This window comes from Syngnathus leptorhynchus, chromosome 9 (assembly GCF_054491065.1).
Source record: "Syngnathus leptorhynchus isolate UIUO chromosome 9, UIUO_Slep, whole genome shotgun sequence".
NCBI classification, from domain to species: Eukaryota; Metazoa; Chordata; class Actinopteri; order Syngnathiformes; family Syngnathidae; genus Syngnathus; species Syngnathus leptorhynchus.
Window position 1 is genome coordinate 6,631,072 of NC_141203.1, and position 16,253 is coordinate 6,647,324.

A 16,253-nucleotide genomic window follows, 5' to 3' on the forward strand; every position below is an offset into this window, starting at 1 on the left:
ACATATATATATATAATATTCACACAACACAGACATAGCAAATTTTGGGTCCAAGGGGATCCACTACATACTAAGCTCCTTATTCCAATGTCAGAACAATTCAATCTCTGGACCTTTAAAAGCCACAGGGGGCTACCGATAAAATAACCGAATGATAATAGAGACAAATTTTCAAGCTGTCTCTCTAAAAGATCTGATGTTTACTAATTGTGGAATATCATTTGTGTTTAAAATATATTTTTTTAAATGTGTGTGTGTGTGGGGGGCATTATTTGTACATTTTTACAGACGGCAGTTTTGTCAACCCAACAATCTATATGTTTGACCTTCACTCTCTTGTTAGTGGTTTGCTGCTGCCTTGTGTTGGAGTGGAAGATTATGGGATTAAACGAACAGATGCTGGCAGTCTTGGAAATGGTATATACTTCAGCGATAGCATGAGGTCAGTAAGAAAAGGCCTTTGAATATTCTCACATACTTGTTCTTCAACACTGGACATTTCCCCCCCGTCACAAGCCATCTTCACTACGCGTGTCTTCCTCCATACAGCACCTGCCTAAAATACTCAGTACCCAGTGTCACGGACGGCTCTCGGCTGCTGCTGGTGTGTGACGTAGCCCTGGGGCGCTGCCTGGAGCTTCACCAGAGACACCCTACTCTGACTCAGGCCCCTGAGGGACACAACAGCGTGCACGGCATCCGCCGCACAGCCACTACTCACTCTGAGTTTGAGGTAGGGCTGCAATTTTCTTTGTGATTAAATTGGTCTGGTGTCATTAATAACATATAGATTTGTGTGTTATCGATCTTATATTGGATTTTCTTTGTGGAATGTCCAAAACAGAACATAGCATCGCAGTCCTGTGATGCTGGTTTGTTCAAATTTCAAAAGGTGATCTGTGTTGTGTTTTTTTATTTTTTTATTCAGGTATTTTGTTTTCTTCCCACAACCTGAAAACTTGCTTCTTAGGTTAAAAGAAGACTCGAAATTGTCCCTGTAGGCCTAATTGTGAGTGTGAATGGTTGTTGTCCATCTGCCATTCTGGGCGTACCCGCCTCTCGAGAGCTCATTGTCAGCTGGTACAAGCTTCAGCTCACCCGCGACCTTAGTAAGGATAAGCAGTACAGGAAATTGATGGATGGATATTAATTCCTCCAATAATTAAGGTAGCTAATCTGATTCGGTTGCAGTAAGAAACAATGCATTTCCGCGTTGTCACAATGACATTTAATTAATATTCGATAGAAAGTTTAGGGGTCAAATGTGGCTGTGGCTAATTCTGTCCCACTACATGTTCCAGGGTGATGAGTACGTGGTGTACAGTCCAGATCAGGTCAAGCTGAAATATGTTATCCGGTTCAGCATAGATGGAGACCAACTGAAGTCGTTCAGCCCAGCTGTAGACGTCTCGGCTGAGTCTTGTCTACCCCCTGCTGATTTAGGTGAGCACTGCAGTGCATTCGCATACTTGGTTTTAGTGTAGAAAGAGTCCCAATTGGATTTTTTTTTCTTCCAGGAGTCAGTGGTAGGTCAGCCTTATGTGTATTCTCTTTAAAAAGTCTATCTTAAGGTCTCATTTCCACAAGATGCCATTCATTGCCGATTCCATTCAAGGCGACAACGCTGTAGAAGAAATAAATAAAATGCAAAAGTGATTTGATGTTGAAGAACCTCAGGGGCCGTGTTCACGGAGCTTCTTATTGTAGCATTGCTCCTAATTGGCACTAAAAATTCCTTCGCCAAGACTTTTCTCTCAGGATCAGTTGGCAAAGTAGCTGAGCACAAGTTTTTAGTCAAGTAACAACTCCCAAACTGATACAAGACTTAATGGACCATCCTGCCATCCCCACGGCGAGCGTGCATGTCAGTGAACTGCATAGAATGTATTTATCATTACAAAGGAGTGCGATAGATTTCAATGACTCCTTTTTGTGAGCCAGTTTGGGTTTTTGTAGAGAAAATAGAGGTGTTATTTAAATAAGCTGGCATTGCCTGTAACACTCAGGGGAGGAGATAATGAAATCATGATAATGTGTGTGTCTTTTTCGAAGCGGTCCTTCCTGATGATGATGGCGGTGTTGGGAACATAAAGAATCCATTGGATGATGTGACTGCAGGATTACTTGACAATTCAGGGCAGCAGCTTCCTCTGCTGGCTGTACATGTGAAGTGCAAGTTGATGGATTTGCTCTCTCATGTAAGTATTTTTTCACAATAAGTGACTTGAATTGAACACTTTCAAATTGTAGCACCCTGGAAGACAGATATTTATTTTTTGTGGGGGGAGTAGGTCATCATCTTTCAAAGGTACACTAATCAAAGCAACGTGCCCATTGAAGCCAAGTACGTCTTCCCTTTGGACGAATACGCAGCCGTTTGTGGCTTTGAAGCCTTCATTAATGGGAAACATGTGGTGGGACAGGTACGGGATGTTAAAATATCATTTTTGCTATCAAAACGGTATCAAAGCTAAGATTTTGATATTGATACTTTATGTCCTTGGCTGTCAGGTGAAGGAGAAAGAGCAAGCTCGTAAGCAGTATAAACAGGCTATAGAGAAGGGCCATGGAGCCTACCTCATGGACCAGGACGCCCCAGTAAGCACTCCACACACACACACACGCACAGTCAATAGAGTTGATGTCACCTGCAATGTGGCCTCTACGCCCTTGCTTGCAGGACGTTTTCACCATCAGCGTGGGCAACCTGCCAGCAGGCGCCAGCGTGCTCATTAAAGTGACCTTTGTGTCCGAGCTCATCATCAAGGACGGGAGTGTTTTCTTCTCCCTGCCCGGTAGTGTAGCACCATGGCAGGAAAGTGCTGCGCTCAACCAGACTACGCAGGTAAGATGGGTTTGGCTAGGATTCACACAAAAACAATTGATCTTTTCAATTATTTTCAAAGACCAGTCAAGTGTTCATCATTTCCGATTTTTGCTCAATTCTGAGGTTTTTGTTCTTTCAACAGGTGACAGTGGACAAAGTTTGTGTAACGGATGACACAGCAAGGTTTGTTTTGAAGTAGATGTTGTAGAAGACGACAAAAAAAAAAAACATTGTTCGATATCATTCTAGGATAAAGAATAAAAATAATTCCCTCATATATTGAAATACTACAAGTACAAATAAAATAGTTTTCAAGTTTCAAATTGGCTATAAAATAACAGCTTTTTCTGCGTCACAAGAATTTTGTTGATATGATCTCATCAAAGTCATTGGTCTCCCTCAGAGAGTTCAGCCTGGACATGTCCATTGAGATGCCGTATGAGATCAGCAGCCTGCAATGCATTACGCACAAAGTCAAGATCAAGGTTGGTCCCATGTTATTACCTTCATGTATTATTATTAGATCGGAACAAACTACTTTTCACTTCTTTTGAAGGTGTAGCTTCATTAAAAATGTGCAGGTTTTCTTTTGTACTTTTGATATTTTTACATTGCGATCCTCAAGTGTTTCATTATCACGCATTGTCACATCACGTTGACGTGTTTCTGATCATTTTACTCTCTCTCATCACGTTCTAAATACGTTTAATTTATCGCGAGCGTTATCCCGCAGAGGACCGACTGCAAGGCGGTTGTGAGTTTGCTACCAGGGCAGGTCATGGCTCCAGAAGGATTCCAGCTGTCAGTCACTCTGTCGGAGGTACATCTGCCCAGGATGTGGGTAGAAGAACACCCTGACAAGGACAGCCAGGTTTGACAGCTCACTGTCTGTCTGTCAGCCTTGATCCGCTGCTTCGCTCCAGGAATTCTTTTTTTGATGACCTCTTTTGTCTATCCCGCAGGCCTGCATGTTAGTTTTCTACCCTAACTTTGACATCAAACCCACTTCTGGATCAGATGAAGTTGTCATTTTGCTGGACACGTCTGAGTCCATGAGGGGAGAGCCTTTACTCTGGGCCCAGAGGATTGCCCAGCACGTCATCAAAACCCTTAACGGTGATCTTAAAATCAACATCGTTCTTTTCGGCACAGGTCAGTACCACTTCTTTTTGTGTCAGTCTTTCAAGCTTTTGAACGAAACAAAACAGTTTCATGGTCTGCACTCTATGGAGAAAAAAACCCAAAAAAAATGGATGTAAATTTGACAGAATCTGTGTTAATTTCAAATTTTCATTTCATATTATTTTATTGTTATACTGTCAGATCACACTCAAGCTTTCCTGACACCACAACCACTTGATAAAGCTCGACAAACAGCTGAGAACTTCATACAGGTCGGTCCTGACTGCCGAATTGATCAATAGGATGACTAAACTTGTGACTATTCGCCGCCATTGACGACTATGGAAGTCAAAGAGACATTGTTTTATCAGTGCTGCCCGTGAATGAGTTAAAAAAAAAACAAGATGATGAACCCTTCTGGGACTTTCTAGTGACTCATAGGATGCTATGTAGATTCACCAAAAAAGGGACATCTGTACAGTACTCCATGCTCTCTCTTGGCATCTCTCCAAGCAGTCCTTCTCACCCGTGGGTGGCAGCACTGAGCTTTGGCGGCCCCTCCAAGCTCTCGCACTCCTGCCTCCATCCCACGGCACCCGCAATCTTTTCCTGCTGTCCGACGGCCACCTCCAGAACTCCGATGTCACTTTGCAGCTGATCAGGGACAATGTTGAACATAGCCGACTCTTCACCTGTGGCATCAGGTAAGGCAAGGGTTCACGGGTTATGTCATAGGTGTCGAACTCAAGGCCCTGGGTCCAGATACGGTCTACCAAATCATTCGATGTGGCCCGTGAAGACAAATTGTGCAGCAATTTCATGTCAATACTAAAATTATAAATTGTTTTCACTTTTAAAAAATAGAAAAATTGCGAGACAATTTTATTGGCATTCATTTGTTTTAAAAGCATTTAAACAGTTTTTACTAGCCTGTGATTTCAAAACTAGTTATTCATCAGTTTGTTGTGTAGCCTATACTGCAGATAATATAAGGCATTGTCATAATAGTCCTCCGAAGGAAACTACGACTACGATGCGGCCCGTGACAAAAATGAATTTGACCCCCCCTGGGTTAGACGAAAATTGCAGGATAGGTTTACAAGTGGCTTATGGCTAAAACTGCTCTGTGGAAATTATGGTTTGTTTTTTCTCCCAATGGGTTATGGTTTTTTTTTTTTCCTTTTTAGCTCTACAGCCAATCGGCACATGCTGAGAACCCTTGCCCAGGCAGGATGCGGAGCCTATGAATTTTTTGATGCCAAAAACAAGCACAAGTGGGCAGAGAAGGTGAGGAAACATATGTTTTTACATTTGATTTGCATTTAACATTTGGGCTTGCGGTGGAAACAAAATCTGGTCTCGATCACAGGTGGAGTGTCAGGTGAGGCGCATGGCGTCTCCAGGCTGCAGTTCTGTGTCAGTCAAGTGGCAACAGTTCAACCCGTCGGCAAGCCCTCCTGCCCAGGCCCCCAAGCAGCTCCATGCGCTCTTCAACAACTGCCACACGCTGGTCTATGGCTTTGTGCCAAACTGCACACAGGCATGTCACGGTTCACTTATTTATTCATTCATTCAGTCATCTTTCGTACCGTCTATCCTCACAAGGGATGTGGGAGTTCAGTTATTTATACTTTTATGAATTGAAACATCTTCATAATCTTTATGTTAAAACACACATAGAATGTGGGTCGTAGAGTTATTTTCCCAATTTTGCATCGTCAATATTGACCAAAGGTTCGTCAGTCTGTCATCGAAAAGCTGCCGTATTAATTTTCACTGAACGCTCAATGACAGGGGCCCCTTGATGAAGTCCTAAGGTGGGTAGTTGTAAGTCCTCGTAGTGGGGGCATTTATTGAGCAAATTTCAGTAAAGCAAAGAACGGTGGAACTTGCAGTCTTCCTCGGCCCTCGCTCTCCTCAGGTCATCCATTTTGTTGGGCAAATTTGATATTTGCCAGGTCAATAGACAGACAAACTAAATGTTACAAGTAATGTTTGTTAGTTATTACTGATGTGAGTTTGCCTTTTGCAGGCCAGCCTGTTCGGAAACCTAAGCGGCCAGGAGCTAAGAACCATGGTGTCCACCAGTGAACTGCAGAAGACCAGGGGCACGGTAAGAGGATTCAGCGCTCTGTAAGGTATCGTGACGATAGCGTGGTGCGTAATTCTGCTATAATGTGTGCGCCTCCAGTTTCTTCACAAGTTGACAGCGAGAGCTCTCATCAGAGATTACGAAGACGGAAGCTTGGATTCCAACCAAGCTGAACACGAGGTGACATACAATCGTCCCGATTCTAATGAAGTTGGGATGTTTTGTAAAACTGTCCTTGGGACATTTTAATGAAAGCCCCTCTCAGACATTTATTAAAATGTCCTGCATCAGTTTTAAATATGATCTCTGTGTCCTCAGGGGAAGAAAAGCCAGTTAAAGTCCTTCATCATTGACTTAAGCAAAGAGTTCTCCATTCTGTCTCAGTTCACCAGCTTTGTGGCCATTGAAGAAAGGGTCTGTTTGTCCGCCCGTCCATCATTTTGTTTTTCTTGTCACTTGGATTGATTCATCCATCGTTCACCAAGAAATGATGTCATGATGTTTTTGGGATCTTTCAGGAGCCAGTTGAAGCAGAGGAGGGCTTCACAGACATCCCCAAGTTGTTGGCGGAAGAAGATGTGGACATTCTTCCCTACATCAACTGGATATCTCCTCCTCAGTCTTGTAGAGAAGAAGAAGACGAAGATGTGACCATTCTATCCTGCATCAACTGCATATCTCCTCCTCAGACATGTAGTGAAGAAGAAGACAAAGATTTCTCCGAAGCTCTGTTTGGTTTCTGTGCAAAGAAAAACATAGTATGTCACATGTTGCGTCATCTTGGTTCTTCATTTGACTTCTGGTCATTTTCTAAGTTGCTTGTCTGTTGTTTCGTGCAGGATCCACGTTGTGGATCAGACTCAAGTGAGACGATCATCTATTCGCCCACGGTTTGTCTCTCTGCCCTCATTTTTGTCTTTATTAGACGTGTAGCTGAATAACCTTTGTTTTTGTGTCCCCCCCCAGAGTTCCGGTTCAGCTTCTCCCCCTACATTTCAAGGGACATTCATGCGCATTACTCCAAGACAGCCTATATTGAAGACCAAGGCGTTATTTGAAATGGACTCTGGAAGTTTTCGACGTTCTCGTGATACTAGGTCTAGGTTGTTAGTTATTTCTAAAAATCTTGATGCTACTCCACCTCCTCCATCAGACAGCCCATCAGTTGTTCCACAACCACAATCCCTTGCTCTGCCCCCACCATGTGCACCTGCCCGCTGGTCATTCTCTGCTCCTCAACCTCCTCCACCTGGCCGTTCTCCAGATGTAAACTACATCCAGTGTTTAGGCTCATCAATCCCTCCACCTCCACCACCTGTTGATTATTCTTCATTTAGTGCTCGACCACTTCTCTGTGGTGAAGGTCTATCAGGCCCATCTTTTGTTCCTCGTCCACCAGAACCTGTTCACCAGCCTTCATTTATTGCTTCTCCATCTGAATTTGTTGTTGAATCTCTATTGCCCTTTGATAGTCCTCCACTTCTACCTCCCCATCCATCAGGTGTAAGCTGCATCATCACACCACTGATGAACAGGGAAGGTTCGTCTCTAACTGCAAAGGAACACGATCGCTCCAAAAAACAGCGGCGTTGTGTTGAATATCCACCCTCTGCCAGGGGCAGTGCACGGCTCAGTCTACCTGCCAAGCAATTCTTCACGGAAACCGAAGAGGCAGATGAATTGATAACTGATGGAACAGAGTTAATGTCAGTGTCAAGAATTATGATGCCAGAGATGGAGGCCAACATTTCTGCATATTCCAGTCAACCTGAATCCGACACTTATGGTGGCCAACAACAATTTTCTTTACACTGGCTTGATGAAGGCCTTTGTAATCAACAAAGGGAAATTACAGAGCAAAAAGCATTGAAGAAAAAAACATCCAAATTCCAAGATGAAACTTCAACCCAGAGTGCTGAAAAGAACTTGTCTGCGGTGGGTTTTTCATTTGGGGTCCAAGCTGCAAGCAAGGCTGTATTGAACAAGGTGCAACAGGAAGCCAGTTCTAAACGCAGAAGTTTGGTTGGTTCAACTATGCCAGGACTCCAAGTAGCTCATCAGACCGACTGGTAAGTTTCTAAACACAACTGATCTTTTGATTCAGTAACTGGTATTGTGTTTTGTTGTTTTAGTGTTGTTTGTGTGTAACCTTTTTGATTTTTTATTCATTTTGATTGATCATGTTTTGGTTCTTTTTTTACTGATGGTTTTAAGATCCTGTGTATCACCATAATAATTTCTCTCATCTAGACTACTAATTAAAAACAAGATCTTGTTAATAAAGAAAGATCAACACCCGCCTGGGAATAAGATCTGGTCAGAAAAAAAAAAAAAAAGGTTATGTTGTCAGGTTGCTAATTTAATTGCAACTTTGTTTGACTTATACATATGTGATTGTATTTCATTGATCTTCCATTGTAGTTGGCAATGCATTTAACACTTTTTAAGTAGATTGAAAATTTAAGCACATTAGTTCATCAATATTAGTGTTGATACTGTGCGTGTTAATCAGATAGTCTATTACAAATTGTATTGCAGGACCATGTTTGAGAGCAGAGCGTTTTGTGGTATTTTGAAATGGCCCGAAATCTTCCGGATGCAGACTTCTGTAAGTCAAAAACTGACTTTATATGCATGTTTTTGAAACGTTTTTGACCATTTTTGCTGCATGCTTAGTGATTGTTTCATTGGGTACTTCAACAATATGACTTGAGAATTTTTGTAGCACTAATGTTTTAAGACAAGTGGCTCGTGGAATATTTTTTTGTGTCGCAGGATGGCTACTGGGAGTTGAGCACTGGATTGGGCATGTGCATCAATATTGATCTCGACGGCTTTGCCAACGTGTTCCTCGAAAGTAAAGGCATCCGCTCACTCGGTGAGATCCACTTTCTCCTCGGCGTTTAATGGAGGCTAACTCATTAACCTTCCTCATAATTACACACAAATCAAGTTTGGATTGGTGGGATATTTTAGCCCTTTTAATGACTTTTTTTTTTTTTTGGTGCGGGCTAGGCGTAAAGGCCCGTGCGGACATTCTGAGGCTCCTGGCGACTCTTCTGGTCCTGCAGCTGATGCGATTAGAGAAACTTCCAGAAGGCACTTTGCTGCGCACGCTCTTCTGTCTGAAGGATACTCCCGTCAGGTGAAGCTCACATCGTGATCATCTCAATTAAAAAGCTCAAAATTCACCTCCATTCCCTTTTTCAATTTAAAACTCATCGAAGCCCTTTCAGCTTGTTAATGTTCTCCAATCTGTCTTCCTCCATGAACGCAAACCGTGTTGAATCAAAATAAAATACTTTGATTTACTTAAGTAATAATAATAAGTATTTTTGCCCATATTCCAACATCTTATAAAGCAACTAAATCCTAATTACTTCAAACAGAAAAAAAAAAATCATGGAATGATTAATCGACTAAATTAATCGATTATTTAAATAATTATTTAGTCCTTTCAGCCCACTTTTGTGACATCGCCTTGAAATGATATTTTAAAGGTTTGACATTGAGTATGTCATTCAATTATTTTTTTTGTCACTGCAAAGCAGACCGCCCCATTGGTGTGAGGTGAAGAAGGCGGTCGACTGGGCCAGCTGGGCAGACCGCCAGTACCCGTGCATCTGCAGTCGCCTGGAGTTCGGTTTCACGTGGGAGTCGGCTACCCGCCAACTGCTGGGCTACGACAACTTTACCTTCTTCACGCCTCTCGGCGGCCTGCCGTTGAAGAGGAACATGTCCAACGCCCCTGCCACTCTGGTTGTCCACTGATTCTTGTCAGAACACACTTTTTCAAATATTTTGCATCTGCTCTTATGCTCTCACACAGTTTTCCAAATAAGATACAAAGTGTGCATGTTTCAAGCGGTTTTTTCACTCCCAGTTGAGGTTTACTGTAGAAATTCATTTAGAATCTCTCATTTTAATTTGTTTTACATTTTGTTTGGCTGCCATATTGTTTTGATGGTTGGATGTGAGATATTTGTTTTCTTGTAATTTTTTACTCCCTTTGCACTAAATATTTTGAGAATGTAATGATTTGTAATGGATTAAAATGTAGGTATAAATATTGATTGTAAAATTAAATTGGACCATTTACAGATTACACCATGAATTATTTAGGGATTATTTGAGGGTTAATGCCATTTTTTTTTTGTGAATTCATAGGTTTTTGTTTTCTACTGCTTTTATTCATCACATTTGCATATTCATTCTTACATGATTTATATATCTTTCTTCATAGGTAAGTAATTCGGACCAATGTTGCGTTTTGTTTAAAACAAAAATCACCCTTGACCCTGTATTGTTAATCAGACCTCCTTGCTGTACTAATAAATGTGGACAAAATTCAAGCCTTTTCTTTATAATACTGGCATTTATTTCAGATTAAAGCACAGTGTTGATGTACAAACTGCGGATAATGTACTTGCTGTGAAAACCCGTGGAACGTAATACGACTTTAAACGGACAATGTAATATTTAGTGACGTTTAGTGGTGAACTAATAGAATGCAATGACCTAAATTCAAAGCGCGTGCCTCTCGAAGCGCGCGCACACTACAGTGCCAGAGAAAACATACGTCGCGAGCCTATCACAATGTCGTCAGCAATGCTGCAGGGGAACTTTAATGACAAATTACTTTTAGTATTCGCATAAGTGACGAAGTTATTAAGTGCATTGCGCGATTTTACACAGTGTAATAATTGATCCGATGCAATTGCGATTCGCTATTTTTGTCCCATTTTAGTGTCCGGTATAAAAAGATGGCGGTGAGGCATGACGACATTCTGTAAGTAAGGCTCGACTTCTGCATATTATTAAATTTGATAGTGGGGGTTTGAAATGACTGAAAATTGATGATTCAATGCTGTTTGCACATCGTACCAACAGTGGGGGGTGGTTGGAGCATTTTCGTTTCGTTTATTTCAAAGGTGGAAAAAAATGTTTGCCACTTACTGTCGACTTTAATGAATTACTTCTTCTGTATTAATGACACATATGGGGAGGGGGGTTTGCAATCCTTACTGTTGCACTTAAATACTAGTCCTGTAGATGGCAGTATTGTTTAAAATACAGTATTTCTATCCTTCCGTCTGTTTAAATCATCTCATCAATTTTTATCTACGTTACACATATTGTTACAATTTAGCTTTGAAAACCTTTAATGCTGTGTTGTTTTAATAGGTACAAATGTAGTATTTAATTACTTTTATACAAACTGTTCAGTCTCTACTTCCTGCACTCATGTGTGCAATTAAATATCAATCAATTTTCTATAAACTTGCCTTCCTCTTCTTCTTCATCCCCCTCATCCAAGCTGAGGACAATAAAGCAGACATAGCAGGGTCATGTCACATGCAGCATCATAAAATATTATGCTGCTCTTCCACTCAGATGCTATTCTGTTCAGGCTAACTCATAATAAACAATGCCACGTTATAAAAAAATAAAAAATGGAAGGGCTAGCAGTTTTCAACAGCATTTATACTTAACGGCAAACGTGGAAGCTGCTTACTGTAATAATTGTCTATAATTGGTGTTGAACGTGAGCCAATTATCAGAATCATATAACAGCCAGCCTGACAGTCCTATGATGTAATCCCGATGAGGTCATCGAAGCCAGATTGAATGAAGTCATAAAGGCTGATGTTTGGTCAATGAAGGCGCCATGTGCATTCATGAAGGCTGTGTTTTGAGTTTTAAAAGCTCACTCCCAGTCATGAAGGCTTATGTTTATAAATCACCATCCACATACAATATTGTCATTTGCATGTCAGTAAAATTTGTCACCATGCGAGTACCGGAAAGAATGACCTTAATCAGACAGGGTAATCGATGTTTAGCACACTTTAAGACAAGGAGATGGAATCAGAAAACATCTCAACGGCATCTACTGAAAATTCAAATGTACCTACCTCAGATGAAAAAATGGACTATGTCAGGCTGTCTTCTCCATTTGGGCAAATGTGTAGAAGTGATCAGGACCAAGAAGTGCGACGAATAAGGAGCTCTCAAAACTCAAAATACCAGATCGGTTCCACAGCCTCCTCCCCCGTCGAAATATACTTGAATGAGGAACTCCAGGCTGCAATAAAAACCGCTTCCAAAATCGTGTATGAAGGCATGGTTCAATACGTTGATTTCAAAGGAAATGTAAGTGTGGCATCCAAATCCTCAAGATCATCGCCCTACGATGAGCCGAAGAGAGGTGTGTCACTGGTTGCCCCTTTGGAGGGGTTATATCCTGAGGATAGTGATTTGGACCTATCAGCCGCTGAAATCATCAAATCATCATCCCAAGAGGAACACATAGAAGAACCATTTTCTGTCACCAGGGTGAGCCCCACTGGGCAAGAATTAGATCACAAGGTTGGCACGCCAACAGAAAATGTCTTAGAGGAGCAGTACAGTGAAGCCGGACTATCTTTGGACTCTACTTATCTGGAGTCAGATGCTCTCGAGGTTGATCATAACTTAGATGAGATGACTCCATTGAACCTCTTGAGTTCATCACCACGAGAGGAGCCGGATGGGGAGGAAGCACAACTCCCAGCCTCTGCTTGTCAGTCAGACGCTGAAGAGGTTGATAGAGATGCGGATGAAGAGATTATATTAACATCTTGGGGTGATGGGAATGCAACACCACCTTCTTACTCCACTAGCCAGGGATTTGATCCCTTTTCCGTTGGCAGTGATGTGGATGAAGACAAACCATCCATGAGTAAATCACCAAAGGAGGAGCAGTTTAGGGAGAAAACGCCATCCCCAACTTCTTGTCAACTCTCAGATGGTGTGGCGCTTGATAGTAATGTGGAAGAAGAGAAACAATCGAAATCCTTAAGTCTGTCACCTAGGGATGGGGATGCAACACCACCTTCTAGCTCTACTGGTCAGGAGTTGGATCCTTTGGATGCTGCCAGTGATGTGGATGAAGAAAAGCTATACTTGAGTCAATCACCAAAAGATGAGCACTATGACAAAACACCCCCAACCTCTCCCATGATGGTTCAAGAGCCTCCGACTGACGTGAATGACGAGAATCCATCTAAACCTTTGAATCGATCACCCCCGACCTCTCCCATGATTGATCAAGAGCCTCCGACCGATGTGAATGACGAGAATCCATCTAAACTTTTGAATCGATCACCCCCAACCTCTCCCATGATTGATCAAGAGCCTCCGACTGATGTGAATGATGAGAATCCATCAAAACCTTTGACTCTATCACCTATAGGTGAGCAATATGACAAAACATCACCTTCTCCCCCTATTGGTCGAGAGTTTGAACCTCTGGAGGTTGACTGGGCGGCTGTGGATGAAGAGAGATTTACAAAATACTTGAGTCTATCACCTATAGCTGAGCAATATAGTGAAGAAGGACTAACCTCTCCCTCATTTTGTCAAAGTTTTGAACATCAGGAGGTTGAGAGCGACATAGACGAAGAGAAAGAATCAAAATCCTTGAGTCCATCACCAAAAGATGAGCAATATGGAGAAACCCTACCACTCTCAAACTCAAGGAGTCCAAGTTTTGAACATCAGGGGGTTGACAGCGAGGTAGCCGAAGAGAAAGAATCCAAATCCTTGAGTCCATCACCAAAAGATGAGCAATATGCAGAAACGCTACCACCCTCAAACTCCATTGGTCAGGATCTTCTTGATGTCCTCAGTGATGTGGATGAAGAGAAACCATCAAAATCCTGGAGTCCATCACCACCCGGTGAGCATTCTAGTAATGCAACATCACCCGCTACCTCTATTGGTGGAGATTTTGAACCTCTGGAGGTTGAAAGCGTTGTCGATGAAGAGAAACCATTGAGTTTATCACCAAGAGAGGAACATGATGAGAATGTAACGGCAACCTCTATTTCCACGGATCACGCTCATCTGGATGTTGATATTGACTTAGCAGATCAGAAAAGGGATGGAACTCCACCTTGGAACTCCACTCAGGAAGTAGCTCTTGTGGAGGTTGATAGTGACTTGGTTGAGGAAAAATCCTCAGAATCATTGAGCCCTTCACAACCGGAGGAGCAGGAAATGGGTGAATCTCCACACCACTTAGTTTTCTCAGAGTTCGATGCTGAAAAGGAGCTTGAGAATGTTGTGTCAAACTCCTTAAACGCATCACCACGAAAGAAGAACAGCAATGGAGGATCTCCTGAAAGTGATCTGGTTTCCCACCAAGATTCAACACTTGAATTCACAGGACATGGAAGCCACTCTCCAGGACATGGAAGCCATTCTCCAGAGTGTTGCAATGATGCAGATAAACCAGACTCAAGTTCACCTCTTCAAGACTTACTTCCAGTGGCTGATGATAGTGGTGTCATACTCCCTGAATACGACCACGAGGATTCAATTCCAGAATCTTTCAAATCAAAGAGCAGCTCTCAATCCTCATCTCCCTCCTTAGCGTGCTTAGAGGCAGACATCAGGCCTACCTCCACTTCCATCTGCGAGGCCTCTATTCACGAAGATGACATCACACCAAATGAAGACACTGCATACGAACTGAGGCCATGTCTATCCATAGAGCAGCTTGCGGATCTAGCTGACACGTTTGAGGATTTTGGGAAGGAAAACTTCAATAAACCAAGCCCACATGACGAGATACTTTTAGTACAAGAGCTGTCACAAAACACAAGTCCTGTATCGCCCGGGTTCACCCAAGATCTCATTCCTGAGGCTACCACCTATCAAGATCTGCACATGGACGAAGATAGCATCAACGAGCAAACGGAGCAAGCACAGTCGTCAAGCCATCCACAGTTAACATCATTTCCGCAAATTCTAGAGAGGTGCTTGAGTGACGCAATGAAAACTTGCTCCAGCGCCATACTTCAAGCTCTACTCAATCAAGCGACGGAGTACTCGGCCGCTGCGAAAGTAGGCAAAGGGTCAAAACAAAGAAAGGACATTCCACAATTTCAAAAAAATGCCACAACTTCGGCTGAACAACAAGTGGATTCACGTTCAAAACATTTGGAACACAAGCGTTGCCAACGAGGAGCCTTCAGAGACATTCTCGGTGAGTATTTCTCCGCAAACATTCTCCAACACTTTTGATAAGTTATGTTAATTAGTCATACCAGAAGTGACGATGAGGAGTGTGAAAATGCCATCTGTTACAGATAAACATCCCGAAAAGGCCACGGCTGTCCCGGATAGTAATCCCGATGACGCCGAGATCCTGGCAGACATCGTACCGAAAAGTCAGATTTGCAAAGTTCATCCGATTGTAAACAAAATGGAGGATGACAGTGAACACCCATGTCCACACTATCTTTTTGAGGTTCCTAAAAATGAAAAGACAAACAAAGCCAACATTGCGCAGTCAACTACCAAAGAAAATGTGACTTATGAAAGCAACAAGAAAAGAGAGCACAAACGTAGGCCCTCAAAGGACTCAAAGAGAAGTCGAAAATTAAAAAACAGAGGGGTTCATAGTACCACGCTGGTATCCCAACAACAACTCCCGGTACTGGACGCAACTTGCCGGGAAAAAAAATATTTTCTGAAGGTAAAAAACTTCTTTGCCAGGATGAGGAGGTGCCAAGTGTGTCCCAAGAAATGGAAATTGTAAAGATAAAAAAAAATACAAAATTCTCCGTTTTCAAACAACTTTGTAAAATGATTTGGCGATGGTAAAACAAATAGCATAGCTCTTTTTAGTCATCAATGTCATACATGTTATGATGAGCTGGACCGTGAGCACTGACTACAGCAAGAACTACAGCATATTGATGAGTTTAGAAGGATTTCCTGGGAGGAAGACTTCAAAAAAAGTCACTGGAATATGAATATGGGCAAGTACAGAGTCAATATTTGCTCCGTAGCACTCAAACAAAAAGAAAAGAAAAACATGATCAGGCTTGGTTTCCCGCTCTCAAGGTGAAGAAAACCGATGTTCCTGCTAGTTTTCAGTTCCTCAATTTTGACCATTTTTGAGCAGCTGAAAAGGAAAATAAAACTTTCCCCCCATCTGTCTACCTTGTTGTGTTTTTTTTTGTTGTCCCTTAACTGCTGCTACTTTATTTTACAGCTATTTGGCTCTAGCTGGTGTTACAAGTTACGATTCTAGTAGCTGGTCAGCCAGGATTTTTTCACTTCTCACCATTCATCGGCCACACACATTTGTCACCAAAATAAACTAGTTAGTCCCGCTAACGCAGCTACAAGGCCGGGTCATCCCATAAACCCGCCCTGACT

At 42.2% G+C, this 16,253-nt stretch overlaps 2 protein-coding genes across 5 annotated transcripts in view; both read left to right on the forward strand.

The window, feature by feature from the left end:
* Positions 1–10,143, forward strand: part of parp4 (poly (ADP-ribose) polymerase family, member 4) — a 58,780-nt gene extending 48,637 nt beyond the window's left edge. For 2 of the 4 annotated variants that reach the window (XM_085920825.1, XM_085920827.1), the window contains exons 12-36: positions 344–442; positions 550–733; positions 1,302–1,443; positions 2,053–2,198; positions 2,292–2,423; positions 2,512–2,598; positions 2,681–2,845; positions 2,970–3,010; positions 3,231–3,312; positions 3,561–3,698; positions 3,790–3,979; positions 4,151–4,221; positions 4,463–4,653; positions 5,137–5,236; positions 5,319–5,489; positions 5,982–6,062; positions 6,141–6,221; positions 6,360–6,455; positions 6,560–6,799; positions 6,881–6,931; positions 7,008–8,110; positions 8,580–8,649; positions 8,817–8,919; positions 9,057–9,186; positions 9,590–10,143. In XM_085920825.1, coding sequence (XP_085776951.1) covers positions 344–442; positions 550–733; positions 1,302–1,443; positions 2,053–2,198; positions 2,292–2,423; positions 2,512–2,598; positions 2,681–2,845; positions 2,970–3,010; positions 3,231–3,312; positions 3,561–3,698; positions 3,790–3,979; positions 4,151–4,221; positions 4,463–4,653; positions 5,137–5,236; positions 5,319–5,489; positions 5,982–6,062; positions 6,141–6,221; positions 6,360–6,455; positions 6,560–6,799; positions 6,881–6,931; positions 7,008–8,110; positions 8,580–8,649; positions 8,817–8,919; positions 9,057–9,186; positions 9,590–9,812 — 4,117 coding nt within the window. In that variant the 3' untranslated portion in view covers positions 9,813–10,143. The remainder of the gene's footprint in view (positions 1–343; positions 443–549; positions 734–1,301; positions 1,444–2,052; positions 2,199–2,291; positions 2,424–2,511; positions 2,599–2,680; positions 2,846–2,969; positions 3,011–3,230; positions 3,313–3,560; positions 3,699–3,789; positions 3,980–4,150; positions 4,222–4,462; positions 4,654–5,136; positions 5,237–5,318; positions 5,490–5,981; positions 6,063–6,140; positions 6,222–6,359; positions 6,456–6,559; positions 6,800–6,880; positions 6,932–7,007; positions 8,111–8,579; positions 8,650–8,816; positions 8,920–9,056; positions 9,187–9,589) is intronic. The other 2 variants (XM_085920826.1, XM_085920828.1) reach the window with 2 other exon arrangements.
* A 1,686-nt stretch (positions 10,144–11,829) lies between these two features.
* LOC147050867 (uncharacterized) lies at positions 11,830–16,031 on the forward strand. Its single transcript, XM_085920602.1, has 2 exons — positions 11,830–15,072; positions 15,176–16,031. The coding sequence occupies exons 1-2, from the start codon at positions 11,904–11,906 to the stop codon at positions 15,625–15,627; spliced, it is 3,621 nt and encodes a 1,206-aa protein (XP_085776728.1). The 5' UTR covers positions 11,830–11,903; the 3' UTR covers positions 15,628–16,031.
* Positions 16,032–16,253: the final 222 nt, after the last annotated feature.

What these genes read in the sequence shown, in the direction of transcription:
- LOC147050867 (XM_085920602.1), top strand. Translation starts at nt 11,904, where the DNA reads ATGGAATCAGAAAACATCTCAACGGCATCTACTGAAAATTCAAATGTA. An exon ending in AGCCTTCAGAGACATTCTCG is followed by an intron (nt 15,073 to 15,175) that starts GTGAGTATTTCT and finishes CATCTGTTACAG; the next exon opens with ATAAACATCCCGAAAAGGCC.